Genomic DNA, 18,224 nt, shown 5'->3' with positions numbered 1-18,224 from the left:
AATAAAAAGGAAAAAAGAAACAAAAATGGAGTCACATGGCCCCACAGTCAACCTAACAAAATGTGCCACCATGTGCCACCTTTGCCCTGGTGAGCATTCCATCAGACCCTGGCAAGGGTGACTACATTCCTCCAGCTTGAAATTAGGGAAGAGGTGGAGATGTCATCTGCAGTTGTGTTGAGCTTCAGAGGGTACAGCACAACTACAGGGGAAATGCCTACTCCCCTCTCTAGCCCCAAGTTGGAAAGATGAAGTTGGCCATTTGAATGCTGGGCAGCAGAAGTGCCTGGAGTGCCTAGCCTTGTAACATATACCTGCTCTCTTCCCCAGTGACAACTCTGTAGAAAGGCAAGAAGTGCACTTATAACTTGTGCTGGACTTCCAAGGCCATTCAATGCCCGCTTAACTGTGGGGATCCCACCCACCCCTCCAGCTCCAAACTTGGAGCTGGGAGTGGAACTGAGCCAGGGAGGTGTTATCTGTGAGATTAGGGACCAACAGTCTCATCCCCTGTTACAGTTCCATGTAGAAATAGCAAGTTGCACTGGATAGTATCCAATGCTAGTCTTACATAGAGTAGACCCACTGAAATGAATGAGACTAAAGTTCATCATATAGTTATGACTAAGTTGTCCCATTAACTTCAAAAGGTCTATTCTACATAGGACTATCACTGGATACTACCCCGAGTTCAATGGGACTTACTCTCAAGTAAGTGTACATAGGATTGTGTCCTAAGGTTGCAATCCTATACATACGTACCAGAGAATAAAGCCCCACTGAACACAGTGGAATTTGCTTCTGAGTAGACATGCACAGGACTGCACTGAAGGGGAAGGTCAAAATCCAGGCTACTACAAATTCTGGCTTAGATACCAAGGCCAGCCAAAATGTGTGGGCTCCCCCGACCCACCCACAGCATATTCTAAGACACCAAAAGAAGGAGATGGAGAAGGGAAGCAAACTGCTTATCAAAATTGCTTGCCATATTAAGTTTCTGAACCACCATCAAAACAGGGATTTTAAGTCATCCAACTTCTAAAATCCTAGCACACCATCTTTGATCTGGCCCAGCAAAAAGCCAGACAAAATTTAAAAGGTTCCCATGGGGGAAATCAGATGCTCTCCGCTCCAGAAGTCTGTCTTCTACTTAATTTAACTGCTAATTTAACTTAAAAAGTGCAAGTTCAAGTGTTAAGCATAATGTTCTATTTGTAACAGCGATGGTCAGCTTTAAATTTCTAGTTTTCTATGTGTCATAAGCACTTAGAAACTGGCACACTTCAAGATTCCTGTCCTCATCATTTGAAATATGGCCAGTAGTTCAGTCATGTGAAGTGAAATGAAGTGACAAATTACTGATAACTGGTTCATGTATTTGACAACTCTGGCAAGCAACACCAATAAACTACCCCATATATGATTATAACTTTACTGAAATAACTAAATCATGTTGTGTTCTGAAGACTGCCTCATTTACAGGCCAATAATTCTTTATCTAGTCAGAAAATAGCCAAAATTCTAGTACATGATGCTAAAAAGTATTTAATGATATATACTTTTCAAACAAAATCAGCATTTAGCCGGTAGAAATAAATGACATCCAAAACAAAGGAGACAAGTCAAACCAATACAACTACAATCAGATCCATTCTCCCTGCCTCCAATGTGAATAAACTAGGGAGGAAAAAATAATATAAAAGTTTCATCATAATCAAAGTGATGAACAAAGCATATTATTTCTAAGACTATGTAGTACAGACACAGACTACATAAAACATGACAACACTGAGCATATTGAAAAATACGAAAACGTTAATACCCTAGTGCTCAAAAGTTTATGGCCTCTTAATGTTACAATTAAATCCAAAGTTAAAAAAAGACTACACAACCAGTAAGTGGATACACAAAGAAAAGAGGTAACAACCAACGTGGCCAGCCCCAAAACTACAAAAAAGTAAATCCTCCAAAGTCTGAAAAGTACATTAAGGGCAAATCAAGGGGAGGAATATGAATAGTTAATCATAGTGGAATGGAACACATGCTAAAAGAACAAACTAATACTGAATTAGCACAAGAACTAAAGGCTAGTATTACCGCAAAGACAATGTGGCCCTATTGTGCTGAGTATTTCTAAAAATCCAGTCCTGGGCTATACGTAATAGAGGGATTATATGAATGCCTAAAACACTGTACATAAAGAAAGTTGTGGGAGACAAAGGGTTCCTAAGGTGATGTAGCAGGAATTATCTTGGTAGTGACTGGGACAGAGCTAGTTTGGTTTAGAGATGTGAAGCCCTGGGGAAAAAACCAGAAACATTTGAAAGTTTTGGGGGTCCCTGAAAAAAAAAAGTATTTTTTTTTTCTTTTAGAGCAAGTGGAATGCTTTATAAGACAAGGTTTTACTCACTCAAAATGTGCAGTGCAAACATTTTTATGTAAGGCAATTTATAGCATTTTAGAATGATAATTACTATGTACTGTAGACTTGATTGGCTGGGAATTATTGGTGTTGCAGGCCAACACATTTGGAGGGCACTTTGTTGAGCAAGGCTGCAGTAGACATATACAACACACAAATCCAAGATGCATTTCCTCACCTAGAGGATATTGACATCTTCATGAGAGCATACAGGGTCGTTGTTATTTATGAACTGCTGCTTATCTTCTTCTGGTGATCTTTGATCTAGTCTGGAGATACTAGATGCAAAAAACTAAGATGCATGTGTTAGCGTGTTGTGCAAACTCAGCCAGTTATCCAGAAAAAAAATACTGCTCTGGTACCTCAGACACTTTTTAGTCTGCAAAAAGTCAATACACAGTAAGTTAGTTAGGTTTTACAACGTCATACCGCTTTTCTGCATGTAAGGACTTAAGCAGAAATGCGGGGGAGCTCTTGCGTAAGTTTTTTCGCACCCGACCAAAATCACACACACTTTTCAAAAGAGCACGGAAGTGACCACAGACAGAACAAATTTAGAAATGTATGTCTCATTGATAGTAATGCAATGCAGATGCATAAAATCCCCATCCCTATCCAGTCATGTGTAACTATGTACCACTAGAGCTGAATAGGGCAAAACTTTGGCCTCTCAGCACTATCAGGTAATGAAACTGCCAGCACAGCAAGACAAGGAGGTTCATCCAAATTGCCTGGACAACTGTGATGCATTCGCTTTGCCTCCCCAGCAGCAGACTGGAGAATAGTGGATGTGAAGAGATATTAAAAACATATGAGATAATGGAGTGTAGCATTCCCACCCCACCCACAAATATCTCTACACACCCCAAAATGCAGATAATGCAGCAAAGATTGAGCTTCAAGAAAATTTGAAGCAGCATCACTACAGAATGTTCTTCAGTAATTCTCTCCTTTTTCAGCTATAAGGTTATTGAAAAGAACTTGAAACTGCAGTTAACAAGAGTTCTGTAAGCTGCAGTTACTAAACAGTAAACTCCAATGTTCTTTCATGCTATATCAGTTTAATATGAAATTTCACTTCGCTATATAACTAACAGCTTTTGTTGTTCGTTAAGTCATGTCCGACTCTTCATGACCCCATGGACCATAGCACGCCAGGCCTTCCTGACCTCCGCTCTCTCCCGGAGTGTGCTCAAGTTCATATTCGTTGCATCGGTGATGTTATCTAGCCATCTCATCCTCTGCCGTCCCCGTCTCCTTTTGCCTTCAATCTTTCCCAGCATCAGGGTCTTTTCCAGGGAGTTTCCTCTTCGCATTAGGTGGCCAAAATATTTCAGCTTCAGCTTCAGCATCTGTCCTTCCAATGAGCACTCAGGGTTGATTTCCTTTAGGATGGACTGATTTGACCTCCTTGCAGTCCAGGGGACTCGTAGGAGTCTTCTCCAGCACCACAGTTCGAAAGCATCAATTCTTCAGCGCTCAGCCTTCCTTATAGTCCAGCTCTCACAGCCATACATTACTACTGGGAAAACCATAGCTTTGATTAGACGGACCTTTGTCAGCAAGGTGATGTCTCTGCTTCTTACTATGCTGTCTGGTTTGCCATAGCTTTCCTCCCAAGGAGCAAGCATCTTTTAATTTCATGGCTACAGTCACTGTCTGCGGTGAACTTGGAGCCCAAGAAAATAAAATCTGTCACAGCTTCCATTTCTTCCCCTTCTATATGCCAGGAAGTGATGGGGCCAGATGCCATGATCTTCGTTTTTTTAATGTTGAGTTTCAAACCAGCTTTTGCACTCTCCACTTTCACCCTCAACAAGAGGCTCTTGAGATCCTCTTCGCTTTCTGCCATTAGGGTGGTATCGTATGCGTATCTGAGGTTGTTGATAATTCTCCCGGCAATCCAAACCGGTGTTTCTCATGAGCCCTAAAACATACTTGCGGCATAATTAAAGCAGCAAGTATGCTTTACTAAATGTAATTATATCCAAAGATGTGAATGTTTTTTACTGGAATACATATAAATATTTTAAGACATGACAACTCAATAGCGTACACTTCCTTACATATTGTTTATATTTAATGAATGAAAGCACTGTCGATGCACATGCTCCATTCTGACCTCCACCGCCTATGGAACACTGCAGGCAGGTCAGTCACAGCAGCACTTTCTGCTGCCACACAAGGAAGGCCTCTGTCCATGTACCTTCCTCTAGGCCACAGAGAGTGATGTCCACAGCAGCCCTCCTGGGGAACTTAGGATTGCTCCCTAATCGTATCACAAATTAATTTTATAAAGTAGTGCATTTTTAGAAATTGAAAGTTTTCCATGGAGAAAGAAAATTTTCCATCTCACAGCACTGGTCAAAACAATAAGCATATGTGTGGACACCTATGTAGTCTATCATGTCTACCTGAGCTGGATCAGTAGCCTCATTCATAACTGAATAGAAACATTCCATACTGAAGATAGCACTGCTGTGAAAGTGAAGAGGAGTAACACTGCAAATATGTAATCGGTTCAAAGGTTTAAAATTTGCATTTCCAAAAGAAAGCTGATGTACTATAAGAAACACACAGCTCAGGGCCACTATTTAATCCCCCAAAGGAAGTTTTATTTTTATTTCTTTAAAATTTTTCTAGACCACCCTTCACCCAATCAGATTCTAGGGTAGAAACAAAATATTCATAACAAATGCAAAATACTAAAACAGCAACATTCAAAACAAATGAAGAGGAAAAAATAAAACTTTAACACGAATTATTTACAGTGCAATTATAGATGCCTTCTCAGAAGTAAGCCTCCCTGAGTTCAGTGGGACTTATTTCTAATTAAGTATGTATAGGATTGAAGCCTTATTTAAGAAATCCATATACTGCCCTTCATCAAGAATGATCCAGTTTAAAGGTCATATATAACTAATCAATAGAAATGTTCAATGTCTACATTGATCAAAAGAAACAAATGCCTCTACTCCTCAGAGCACACTTCTATTTCGGTAAACTACCATCAGTCCCTACATAGATGGCATACAAACTCCCTCTGTACCTATAGAAATGGATGCCTTAGCAAGAGCTTCCAGTTGGTTCATATTCTATTATGCATCATAGTAGGAATCTCACAAGTTGATTTGCTTTTCATTGTTAGTTTATATTCTAGATCTGTACATTTAGTACTCATCTGACTGCTATGGTAGCAGCAGACATGGCTCTAACACTGCTTTGTTTTAAGACAGCATAAAGGATCTTTCATTTTCCTTTAAGCCTGAGCTACTAGCTAGTAAGGACAGAAAAAAAGTGAGCCACAGCTTCGGAAGCAAAGCTATATTAAATTATACAGCAGTATAAAGGCTATGTACAGTGTTCTCTACTAGCTCCACAGAAGTACCAGAAATATCTCCAAAGAAGCAGCTTCAGTCAGAAGGGGAGAGTAGCAGAAGAGCATGGAAGAAGAGTTTTAAGCACATAGGGGAGTAGAGCAGGATAGCAGCCAACACCTGAACAATCTTATTAACCTCCAGCATTCTTCACTATTCTTAGAAAAAACCTGAAAAATCAAACAAATATTTCATGGAAATATTAAAATTGCAGCTTTTTACTATGGAAAATCTGAGAAGTATAATTTCCTAGACCCTATCTAGCAGCAAAGATAAAACTCAATGATTTCAAAAAGGTTATTAAAAACAATTTCAATTCTAACAAGTGTCCTTTTAAAAACATTTCTCTTAAAACTAAATAATGACCAAATATAGTGTTGTTGTTGTTCAGTCGTTCAGTCGTGAGCGCCAAAACCGAGCCTACAATGGAGACTTTGCTGATTTCCTGGCTGTGACAACAGAAGTAAAAATCTATATCTGTTACCTAGACATACGTTTGTAATATTCCTGTCTATATTTTATATTTTACATTTCATATTTATTATGCTCTATGTTTTTATTGTAATGTGATGTAAATGTGCGATACGATAAATAAATAAATAAATGAATGAATGAATACAGACCAAATAATGAATATGGGGGAAGTAAAGCATTATACATGACAATAATATGCTGGATTGCCAAGGAGATCCCAAGACTAATGCTACGATCCAGGAGATGTTATTTTGTGTACAATCAGGGTCATTTAGGGAACTCATATGGTCCTACAACTACCTGATCTCTCCAATGTTTTCAGTTCTCAAATTATATTTACAAGTCCTAAGTACATATCATGGGTATTTATTTTCCATCCCATTGGGAAACAGTATTTTGTCCAATTACCAGCCCTACCTTATTATAACAATTAGGTTGCACTGAATGCTTCTTCAGGAAACATATTAATTTCTAAGTAGGACACTTTATTTAAATCAATCCATCCAGGATAAAAGGAAAGTGAAATCTAACTCTGTGGTTACAGGGTACACTGTCCTAATGTGCACTAAAGAAATCACATTTCAGCTCATTTAAATGTGAAAAATATTTTATTTTGGATTTCTCCAAAATATGGAAAATAATTCTTTTTGAAATAATTCATTTTGGATTTCTTACTCAAAAGGGCACCATGCAAATTACGACTACTAAAAAAGCAAGCATGAATAAAATTGTCTATAACATATTCAGATAAACAAGTCAGTCCCAGCTAACCTTACGCTATGCTTCAACACCACGAGTCCTATAATGCTTCTGGAAGACGGCTACATTCTTGACTTTGACAAGTTTACAAGGTAAATGAAATCCACAATTGTTCAACAGACACTAACGTAATTTGAACTTGCAGCACAGATGAAGAGAACAGAGGGGGTGTGGTCCATTTTAGGAAAGAAGAACCTGTACAAACTGTTTTGGTCTTCAGGATTCAAACTAAAACCTTGTACAAAGATTGAAGGCTACAGCAAGAACATCTATTTCTAACTCTATGAAACTATCTTGAAACTACCCTAAAGAGGGAATACCAGATAACACAGGGAGAAAGTTTCAGTTAGGCTGCGATCAATCTGCAAAAAGGTATGATTTCAGGGGAAGGGGACAGTAACCTCCTTCTCTTGCAACTGCTTCTAAATTAAGCAAAAGACAGGATGTTATTAAGCACAAGGGGTTAAATTATAAGGGAAACAGATTATTATTCCCCTTCCTCGCAATAAAGAACACATGTTGGTGATGAGTGTTTGAATAGTAGAGGCTCTTTATCACCAGCACTCTTGGACCAGAAAAGGTTATATGGGCAAAAACCACATCCCTGAGCAGTCATGGTTGTTTTTTAGGTCAGAGTTTAAGACGTCTGCAGGACAAAAAGTCTAGCGTTTAGACCTTTAAATGACAGCTTTATAATTTAAATGACAGTTCTGTGTACAATACTTGCTTGTCCAGCATAGCATAAAAACAAATAAATTAACCCAACAAATGAAGGCAACTCAACTGCACAGATACAATACCAAAGCAGCTAAACAGTATATTTGGTTTCAAACACAGTTCTAAGAAGAATATTTCATTTCATTTCTTATATTTATATTACATTTCTATACCATCCCATAGCCGAAGCTCTCTGGGCGGTTCACAAAAATTAAAACCATTAAAATACATTATATAAAATGTATTTTATATAATGTATAAATAAAACATTTTATTTGTATATAATGTATAAAATATAAACTATATACCTGGATATTTTTCACCTCATGTCTATTAAATACAGTTTTCTTTATCACTGCTATGGTGGGGATATGGACAATGAAGTCAGTAAATAAGAAGCAAGAGGAATCTTTTAATCCATCCCATGTCTTCACTGAGATGCCTACTGCCTCTGGTAGAACAACTTCCAGTCCCCTTCATGTCCAGCAGAATAGCAAGGTATACCACCTACTTAATGCCAGAGCCCTGTCCTAAGAAAGGAAAAGAGATTGATGCCTGCACATCTGGTTGGGAGAAGCAACAGGAGGAAACAGGTGACCTGGAACAGTGGTAGACAGAGCTGAGTCTTCCTTTCCCTTTCAAGGGAAAAGGCAAAGCAATCCTTCTGGCTTTACAAAATGTTCATGAAATAAGAACGTTTAAACATGCAGCCTCATTCTTAGCAGAAGAATGAGACTGAAAATCTTCAGCAGCTTTCACTGTTTTAACACAGGGTAGCTGATTATTCCCTAAGATGCATTTAATTGCTGGGCATTTACAGTGATATTCCAGATTTCTCTCTGGCCAAGGCATTTTACTCTTCGGAATTTTCGACACTGGTCTACAACTTAGAGAAATCTTGGAAAGAAATATGAAATATGGGGCACTTGTCAAGGTCCCATTTCAAGAGCATGCACAGGCATGTCACAAGTCCTCTTTTATAGGGAATCTGAGGAGCTCAAAGATTATGGCTCTAGGGAGGCATTTTTTCAGCGTCTTGTTTCCAGAGCCTTAAAGGACTGATCAATTTATATCTTGTAATTCTCAGGTAGGTCTAGGCTCTCCCAAAGGATTTTACCCAAGAAAGCAGTCACATCTCTGCCTTCAGTTCTCTCTGGTAGCCTAAGTGGAAAATATGTCTCTCTGCAAGCTTACTAATTCAACCTTAAACCACTCTGTCAAAGAGTTTGACAATGTCTGATGCCACTTGAGCTTCATCTTCCAGGGCCAAAAGGCACAGTTCTGGCTGATTTTTATTAAGACAGGACTGGTTCGCATGTAACACCATTTCATGCATTAAACAACCCATGAATTGGCAGGGCTGTGCAGGAGCGAGTGAGCACTGCTTCCCTCCCGCTCACCACTTCCACTTTCCTTTGAAAAGGCTGCTTGTAAGAATGAAACAGTGGAAATAATACTTTGGTTGTAACTTGATACGGTTTTACCATCAGGTTTGCAGCATTGTTCAAGATATATATTAAGAAGTTTGATGGGAAACTTAATGTGGATCAGTGATTTAAATCAACCCTTTTCTTGGTGGCTTGATTTAAAAATCAATCAACCCTGAGAAGGAAGCTTGCCTTTGAGCAGTTCGATGGCTATAGAGACAGGATAGCACCAATATTGCTTTTGCATTCTTCAGGCTCTGATGAAGCAGAACCAGGGGCAGCTGCAGCTTCTCTCTCCTCTATGGCAGAGCTCAGCAGGTCACTTCCATTCACCTCAGAGGCTGGAAATTAGTTAAAAATGGGCAGTACCCAACTATGTCATTCTGATAACCCAAATTATGTTGTGCTAGGCAGCGTAAGGTACCTCTATCACAATTCCAATAGTATTAGCTTGCATGATGGGATTCCCCAGGAAACCTGTCATACAAACTAACACTACTGGCAATGTGGTAGATGGCCCTTATGAAAGCACAATGTAATTTGCATTAGTCTAATGGCATTGTTGGATACTGCCCAATGTGCTAAAAGCAATACTTTAACACACATCTCTGCACCTTACATACTGGCTTTGGTTAAGATTTTTCCTCTTCTAGATCCAAAAATAGTTACAATGGGATAAATGAAGGCCTATAGAAGTGGTCAGATTTCTGATCTGCAACACAAAACCCAATGGTTTTTCCATTATAACCAAATATTGATCACTCAAAGCAGTTCGCAGTTCTTAAATAGTTCATTGCCTAGCCTCAAGATTCTGGATTTTCCCAGAGCTGAGTCAGATGAGATAGTCGCAACAACTACAGCTTTACAGAAATGCCCACACATTTTGAATCAAGTGTAGCTGCTGATTCACAGGACAGATATTTCATAATTGAATAAGGACAGACAATTTGGACTAGATGGTACTTCATATTTTAGGTACTTAAAACAGTTATACCCAGCCTTCCTGTCTTATGACCAAGTCAATCCACTATCCACTTTTATTAAAGCAACAACAACCAAACAAGCAATGCTAATACACAGTTCAACAGAACAAAACACAGCTCAGCAGAAAGCCAGCAGATATAATCACATGCTCCTCATGAAAGCTATGTCATTATTACAATGCAGGGCAGGTATGGCATACTTTGTTTTTCATTCCCAATACATACTGTGCTAGCAGTATAGCAACCTAACCTTGTTTAGGGCACATGCACAAGAACATACTCTGTTATTCCAGAATTATCTCTTCTCCTCCTAACAATAAATGATCTAAACATGCACTGAAACAGGTTTTTGTTTTTTGTTTTTTAAAGGACTGCCTTAACCACATTCTTGAAGACGGTAAAGCCCCAACCCTACCCAAGGGCAAAGAGTGGCTTAACAGGATAGGAACTCCCTCTCCAAGGACATCAGATTGACCCCCATCTTTGCCTAGTTCTAGGCAGGCCAAATACTGTTTTGTCTAGGCTAACTTTTGATGGGTTTTAAATAGTTTTATTCTACTCTCTCAACATTTTAAAAGGGTATTACCTTTTTTTAAATTTAATTGTTTTGACATGAGATTGTTTTAAAAGCTGCATATCACCTTGGGGGTCTTTTGGGGGCATCAAAGCAATTCATATACATTTAAATTAAATTAAATTAAACATAAATGTCCTTAAGCTAATCTTCCTCTTAATACATCCAGAAGTCCCATCCTGCTACATCAGAAAAAAAAGAATTTAGGCATCCCAACTGCACCCATGCAACATCAGAACTTGCACAGAACCCTAATGGGAAGAACATGCAAGACTCACTGTTATGCAGTATTGAGATCCCACCTTGCGGTATTCCTTGTAAGGCTACTGTTCAAGACTGGCAGCACAAAACACAAGACTAGTGCCAATGTATAAGACAAGCAGTACACACGCCTCTACCTCATATTTGGCAGGAATACAAATACTTCCTAACATTCCCCCACAGACATCTCCCCCCAGGCCAGGACACAAGCTTTTCCCATGCCAAGACATCAAGCATTTGTGGGGAAAATAATAAGCAAACTTATCAGGAGTACACAGCAAACAAAGAGAATCCTAGCCAAACACCAGTGTAAAGGGACCACCCACAATGAAGGATAGGATGGAAATTAGCCAGTTTTGAGGATAAGATACTGACTAGCTTGCACAGGTGACAGCGGAAACGCAGCATAAATATCTCAGCAAAGCTCTGATTAGCATGTCAGTATGTTATGAGGAATTTAATGCACAATAACTGGTCATGTGTATCTGCTAGCATTATAGCATCTATTAGGGCAATACTTGCATTTCAAGGGTATTTCATATATATTATCTCAGTAATTCTTTCAAGAACCTTCTAATCTATTAAAGCTGGTACTGTAGATGGGTTGAGCAAAGAAATAGTGACTTACCTAAGGGTAACCATGTGAGTTTATAGGAGAGGCAAAATTTGAACTGGGGACTTCCTAGTTCACAGCTTAGTGCTAGCCACTATTTACACTAACTTTCAGGTGTAAATCCCTGCTATCCCCACCATGTACTATCCATGTACTATCTCCCACATGGTGGGAGAAAAATAAAGTTACTTCAGTATTTCATAGAATAAGACCACTAGGAAAGGGTTCTTTGAAGTCATAAAACTCTTCTAGAAAAGCTTTTATAGGCCAAAATCCAACAGTTGTTTTTGCCTTCAGGAGTTCTGTCACTGATTACAAAGTTCATTAATAAAATCAGATTTCTGTTTTTATTCAGCATGTAGAGATTTACAATATTTCTGGCTGCAGAGGACACAATTGTTGAAGTGCATATCGGCAAGGAAATACCTTTTATTGAGTCAACCTGATGCAACCTTTTAAGGCTAACAACTCTCACATAGGAAGGCAAGCAAGCAAAGTTGCTTGAAAACAGTTCAATAAATCAAGTTTGTCAACAATTGTTTTCAGTCACTTCACATGTCTTAACAGCAAGATTTTAATAAAAAGGCAATTACTTCAATAATAGTTCAAGTTACAGTAGTGGTTTACTAAGTTACATCCTTTATCTCTGCTACGGACTTTAGAATCTAGCACAATTAATTTGTCCCATGGCAGGGTTTTCAACTATCTGCTGACTCATCAAGATCTTGAAGTGGACTTCCGAAAGAACAAAGTCAAGATATTTTTTAAAGGCACTACTATGATATAGACAAGCAGCTTCTGCCTTATACTTTCAAGTTTTGTGTTGTCATTCACACCAACTAAAAAGCCAAAATGCAGTTCAAGGGCTGCCCGGTCAGCACCCATGGACGTATAGCAATTTCCCTTTTTTCACTCTCCAGAAGCAAACCAACACACACTGGTAAATTCAGTGGTCTAATCAGAGTTCGACTTTGCATCTTTACAACCCAGTGGGTCAGAGGGTAAAGCATGACCAGTGTAAGAGAACAGACTCACGATAGTAACTGAAAAGAATTCATCAATTTATTGATGCACAGTATCTAAACATAATTTTATCTTCTTAAACAACTATGTAGCAATAAAATATTCAGTTTCAGATATGGCAACCAATCCCAAACTTGAGCCATCAAACCCTATATAGCAATCTTGTTGGACCCATGGGCACAATTAGGAATTTGAGAAACTGCTGTGGGCACCACCACAAAGAGGATCCCATGGACGATGTGGCTAGTCACTTAATGGCTGCTATGGCAGCCTGACTAGTCAAAAGACAAGTAATTCACCCAAGAAACTGAGTACAAACAGAGGAAGGGTCTGAAGTCAAGGCCAATCCACATATCCCACAGAAGCTGAACAAAATACTCATTTAAGATTGCAATCTTATGCATGTATACATGGAACTCAATGGGAATAACTTCTGAGTAGACCTAAATAGGAGTGCTCTGCTCATTCTATCAAGACACAGATACACCTTTTCCCTTCCAAAGGAAGGGAAAATGTCCCCAGCCACAAAAGTGTTTTTCCTACCTCTACCCCAGGCTTTGCAACTTCCTTCCCCACCTGACATTCCTACCTCCTCCTCCGCCATCAGAGCCCCTGCCTGGGAAATTGCTGTGTATGTGTACAAAGAAGGAAAGAAGTGGCTGGGAAGGGAGAGAAAAAAAGCAAGGTAGGGGCTGCGAGGAGGAAGAAACAATGAGATAAAGGGGAGAGAAAAAGCAAGGCAAGAGGCAAAGAGGGGGAGAAACAGTGAAATAAAGAGGTGCAGGGAGAGAAATAGCAACATCAGAGGCTGGGAGGGAGGGGGAAATAGCAAGACAAAGGGGTAGTAGCAAGGAAAGGAGCTGTGGGGAGAAGAATGGTGCCGCTAGAGCCTTGGAGAGAGGGAGAACAAGCATGCACAAAGGGGAAAGGTCTGTGTGAATGAAAAATGATTGGGTGGGGCCAGGCAGCAACTCCGTCCTTTTCTTCCTGCTCACTGAACAGCTAATCAGTGGCAGGTTCAGGAACAGGAAGGAGAACATTCAAGTTTTTCATTAAAAATAAATTTTTGAAGGGGACAGGAAGTGGAGAGCTTCAAGGGCACCACTGGGGGTCCCTGTGGGGCACACTGGTGCCCTTGGGTGCTGCATTGGGAACCCCTGCTATATAGCATAGCAGGAGAAGATGGGGCATTCCTCCTCCTAAAGCCCTCCCTCTCATGCGGCCTGAACAGGACTACAAGGCTCCTGTTTCAGGATGATTGGAGCCCTGGAACAAAGCATTTATTTAGAGCAGAGGTATGCAAACTGGCACCCTCCAGATGTTTTGGACTACAATTCCCTACTCCTTAGCCATTGGCTAGGGCTGATGGGAGTTGTAGCCTAAAGCATCTGGGAGGTACCAAGTGAGCTATCTCTGCTTTAGAGCGTGGTGATACACTGCAATACTTTGTTGTGGGTCCCACTTGGCATTACATAAGAGGACCAAACCAGAGATCCATCTTTTAAAGCCAACTAAACTAGTGGCCATTATCACATACTGTGGCAATGAACTCCATAAATTAAATATGCATAGTGTGAAGAGCTTCCTTTGTCTGTCCAGAATCTATTGCCAGGCAATTTCATGGGGTGTCTGATTTCCAGAGTTATGAGAATATTCTCCCTATGCACTTTCTCCATACCATCCATAATTGTATAAGTTTCTATCACATCCCCACTTAGTTGACTTTTTTCAAAACTAAAAAACCTTCAAATACTTTAGCTATTTCTCATGGGGATGGTGCTGCAATCTCCCAAACATTTAGGTTTCCCCTTTCCTGCTCTATGATATTCTTTCCAAGATATCAAGCAGAACTATAAACTGTACCATAATACATGGTTTAGATATACTAAAAAAATATTTCCTTCTAATAATCAGAGAATATTTTTACTTCAGGCTCATTTTACCATAACAGCATTATCAAACATGAATTAGGCTGCTATCATCAGCCTTCATTACATAAAGCGAATCCTTGAAGCTAAAAAAAATCCTCAGGGTTCAGGCTAATCTACACTGTATGGTATATCAGTAAGGTAGGAAGTGATATGTGGGATATGTGGCATTTGGGGTGGGTTAGGGTATTTTAGAAAATGTTTTTATTGTAGAATTTTATTGTTTTAAACTCTTTTATTGTATGTTGTACATCGCCCAGAGTGGCTGGGTGACCAGCCAGATGGGCGATTAATAAATGTAATAATAATAATAATAATAATAACAATATGTGAAAAGTAAACAACATATATACTGAGAAAAAGAATCATATCCACTGTTTTGAAATCCCCAAAATAGAATTCCTCATCGAAACAAAGCTTGGCATTGCAGTAGCTATGCTATCATGTACTGGCTGCAACTATTTCTGGTTAACAATAATAATTTACAAGTAAACCCAATACGGACACAGTTCATCTGAAAACCATGGCTGGTACCGCAATCCAGAAAATTTCAAGTGTCTCAGAATGTTGCATGCCTACTGCTACATTCACATTTTTCAGAGCTGAAGCCTTTTGTAGCCCCAATGAGTTCTCAGGCAAGAGTAAAATGCTTCAACTCAATAGAAATTCTAGTCCCCTCCGTCTACCCACCACCCAACTCGTATCAGTGTTGAGAGGGTGTTTCACCTCAACAGATAGGAGGTGCTGCCTTGTCCCTTTTTGCACTCCACAGAACAACTGTGATGGGCTTTTAAGTGAAACCTCTTACAGTACTAATACAATATGGGTGGTGCCATCGGTGCTGGCCCCCCCCACATACCAAATATGTGGTTTTTGTGAACCGCCCAGAGAGCTTCGGCTATTGGGCAGTATAGAAATGAAATTAAATAAATAAATAAATAAAATAGATCAGTTGCAGAATCCAGAGATTTTGCCTTTGCTCAGTAACCTATTATACTTCCATTACAACGGATCTACATATGGAACTCTCTTTTCCACACGTTGGACTCTATGGTCTTATAGGCCCCTTCCAATCCTACTATTCTATGATTCACATGCTGGTCAACATCACTGGATGAGAGACTAGAATGACTGGCCAGAAGTCACATTCATTCTACAGCGGCACTGTACCGTCTACAGTTTTGACATATGAGTAATATTAGCACTTAAAATATAGTGTGAACTTATCTCTACTAAAACTAAACTGTAACTTCTACTATAGAAATAACTTTAGATACCTTATCAACATTCAATTGAGTTGTCCATGTTTTTTTTTTTTTAACTATACGTTGCTTGTATTTTACCCAATGTAAAAACAAAGTCCCATACACATTTTTAGAACTACAAGACACATTATGAAATATGAAAGCAGATTCCAGAAAAACAAAACTAAATGGAGCGTGTGTACATGTGAATATATAATATAGAGAAGTGGAAGGGACACATGGATTTCATTCCCAAATATATCTCAACAGTTGCAAGAATAAAAAGAGTACAAGCCTTCATTATAGGAAAATGCTAAGCATGAAAAAAATTCAACTTAATACCAAGATCTGAAGTCATCATACCACACTGGATGGATGCACAGCACATTAGCTAACCCGCCAAAGCTAAAAAGCGGTTACATTTAACAACAAAAAGGTATCTGAGAAAGAAACCAATTCCGGGCATTCCTTCTGTGTAAGCTGATAGTTTATAAGTCGAATGTCATTCTGTAGTACAGGGATACCTCTAGAACGTCGGAATAATACAAAAGATCGACAGCGACTAACCTGATGCGGGGTGAACGGAGGAAACAGACAGATGAAGAGAAAAAAAGGAACCTCCTACTTCTACCTACGCTTTTCTACCTCACTCGCCGTTGTAGTAAATGGAACGGGGGGAGGGAGCGAAGGCTACAGAAAACCTAGCGTGAGGGTTTTGCATATTTTGAAACACTACCTACATACCCCATTCCTTAAGCGGAGGATAACAGAGATAAAAGGCTCACAACTTTAGTCAAAGTACCCAAGATCGCCACCACTCCTTTCACACCCACATTAGGGCCAGGAGAGCGAATGCTTAGATGAGCTTACATCTGAGCGTATTAGTCATGTGGGTCTGGGGGGGGGGAGGGGCTGTTCTTATGGCACAGAATTCCCAAGACTAAAAAGGACACCAGACACCCTCCTAAGACACCTCCCCCGAAGGCAGAGAAGAATGTGTTGGCGCAGTCGCATAAGCCCCCCACCCCCACCCCGCGTTTGCAACACTGAACCTCCCTTCGCAGGAGCTGTAGGAAGACACCGTCTCGCTTCCACTACCGAGGGAGCGGAACAAAGGGGAGAACTTTATGCAGCGCGCGTCAGAGAAATGCCTCCTAGTCAGACATCTGCATTCCACCCGCACTCGCCGCGGACACACACTCACCTTCCAGCAGCCTGGTGATAAGACTATCCACATTCAGCTCCCCGTCCGCCATTTTGTAGCCAGTGGACTCAGTCCCGGGCGGGGACGGAGAGAGGGAGCTTCGCCGAGGAGGAGGCAGAGAAGGCGGCGGCTGGGGCAGCAACAGCTCCCTTCAAGGGCCCTCCCGCCGGCGGCTATGACTCGCCCGAGCGCGGCACCCGAAAGCGCCCAGCCCAGCGGGGTCTCCCTCTACTCTCTCCTTCCCCGGCTCCACTAAACAGGGAGGGGGGGACGAGAAAGCGACGAAACCGAAGACCGCCAATCCTCCTCCTTCTCCCCACCCTCTTGCCTGCCTTAGGCTTCGCCGCGCATGCGCCCCGCGTTCTTTCCACAATCCTCCCTCCCGCGCCTCTTGCCGCTGTTGCTTTTACTTCAACAACTGCGCGGGAGTATCGGGTTCGGCTCAGAGAGGCTGGAGCGCCGTCAAACCCCCTCCTCGCCCAGGGAGGAGTGCGCAAGCGCAATGGGCTCGAGCCTCGCTGCACGCCACGCGTTCACGTGGGCGCGCACGCGCTTCAGCCCGCCTTCCTTTCTTCCCTTTCCCTGCTTGTGTATCCTGGTAACCGGGATCTGGGGCCTAGTGCTTAAATGCGGAGCCGGAGCTTTACGCTGGCTTCTCTCCGCACTCACCAGCTCTTGCGCTGGATAGCGCACTTTTTTTTTTTTCTGCACCCACCCCGCTGAAAAGCAAAGCCCCACGTTGTTTTCAGACGTTGGTTTTCATCCACAGTTTTACTTAGGGTTGCCTAGTGATCACAGTTGTCTTTGACCAGACTGTTATCAAAAAAAGAGGAGGAAGAGATGTTGTGTACTCTGCGTGTATATTATATTCTGATTTCTATAAGTACTATTTGTTCAAAAACAAGAGACAGCGTTTTGAGAGGGAGAGTACTTTGAACAGAATCACAGGCACTCTTTCCTGCCTCTGAAAAACGCCTTCCATTCAGATGGAACTGGCATAAGAACATAAGAGCCGTGCTGGATCAGACCAAGGGCAGGATTAGATCGACAGGCAATCTATATTTTTTATTACAGATGAGGAGGGGATATTACCTCGGGAAAGGTACATACTCTGCGCATACTTAACAGATACGCAACTCAAAATGCCAGACATTGAAAAGTTGATAACTTTAATGCTTAACGAGTAAAGTGGAAAGCACTCTTTTTACTCAAGCCTAT

General features: G+C 40.7%; 1 protein-coding gene across 1 annotated transcript in view; it reads right to left on the bottom strand.

Annotated features, from left to right (window-relative positions):
- PPP1CB (protein phosphatase 1 catalytic subunit beta) overlaps window positions 1–17,348 on the bottom strand; it is a 39,338-nt gene extending 21,990 nt beyond the window's left edge. The window contains exon 1 of the mRNA XM_084828596.1: window positions 17,007–17,348. Within this exon, the coding sequence (XP_084684722.1) occupies window positions 17,007–17,058 (52 nt within the window). The 5' untranslated portion in view covers window positions 17,059–17,348. The remainder of the gene's footprint in view (window positions 1–17,006) is intronic.
- Window positions 17,349–18,224: the final 876 nt, after the last annotated feature.

Source organism: Heloderma suspectum, chromosome 1 (assembly GCF_057233095.1).
Source record: "Heloderma suspectum isolate Gila_16-S chromosome 1, 16-S_ref, whole genome shotgun sequence".
Lineage (NCBI taxonomy): Eukaryota > Metazoa > Chordata > Lepidosauria > Squamata > Helodermatidae > Heloderma > Heloderma suspectum.
Note: the sequence above shows the minus strand (reverse complement) of the source record. Positions and strands in the feature narration are given on the sequence as shown.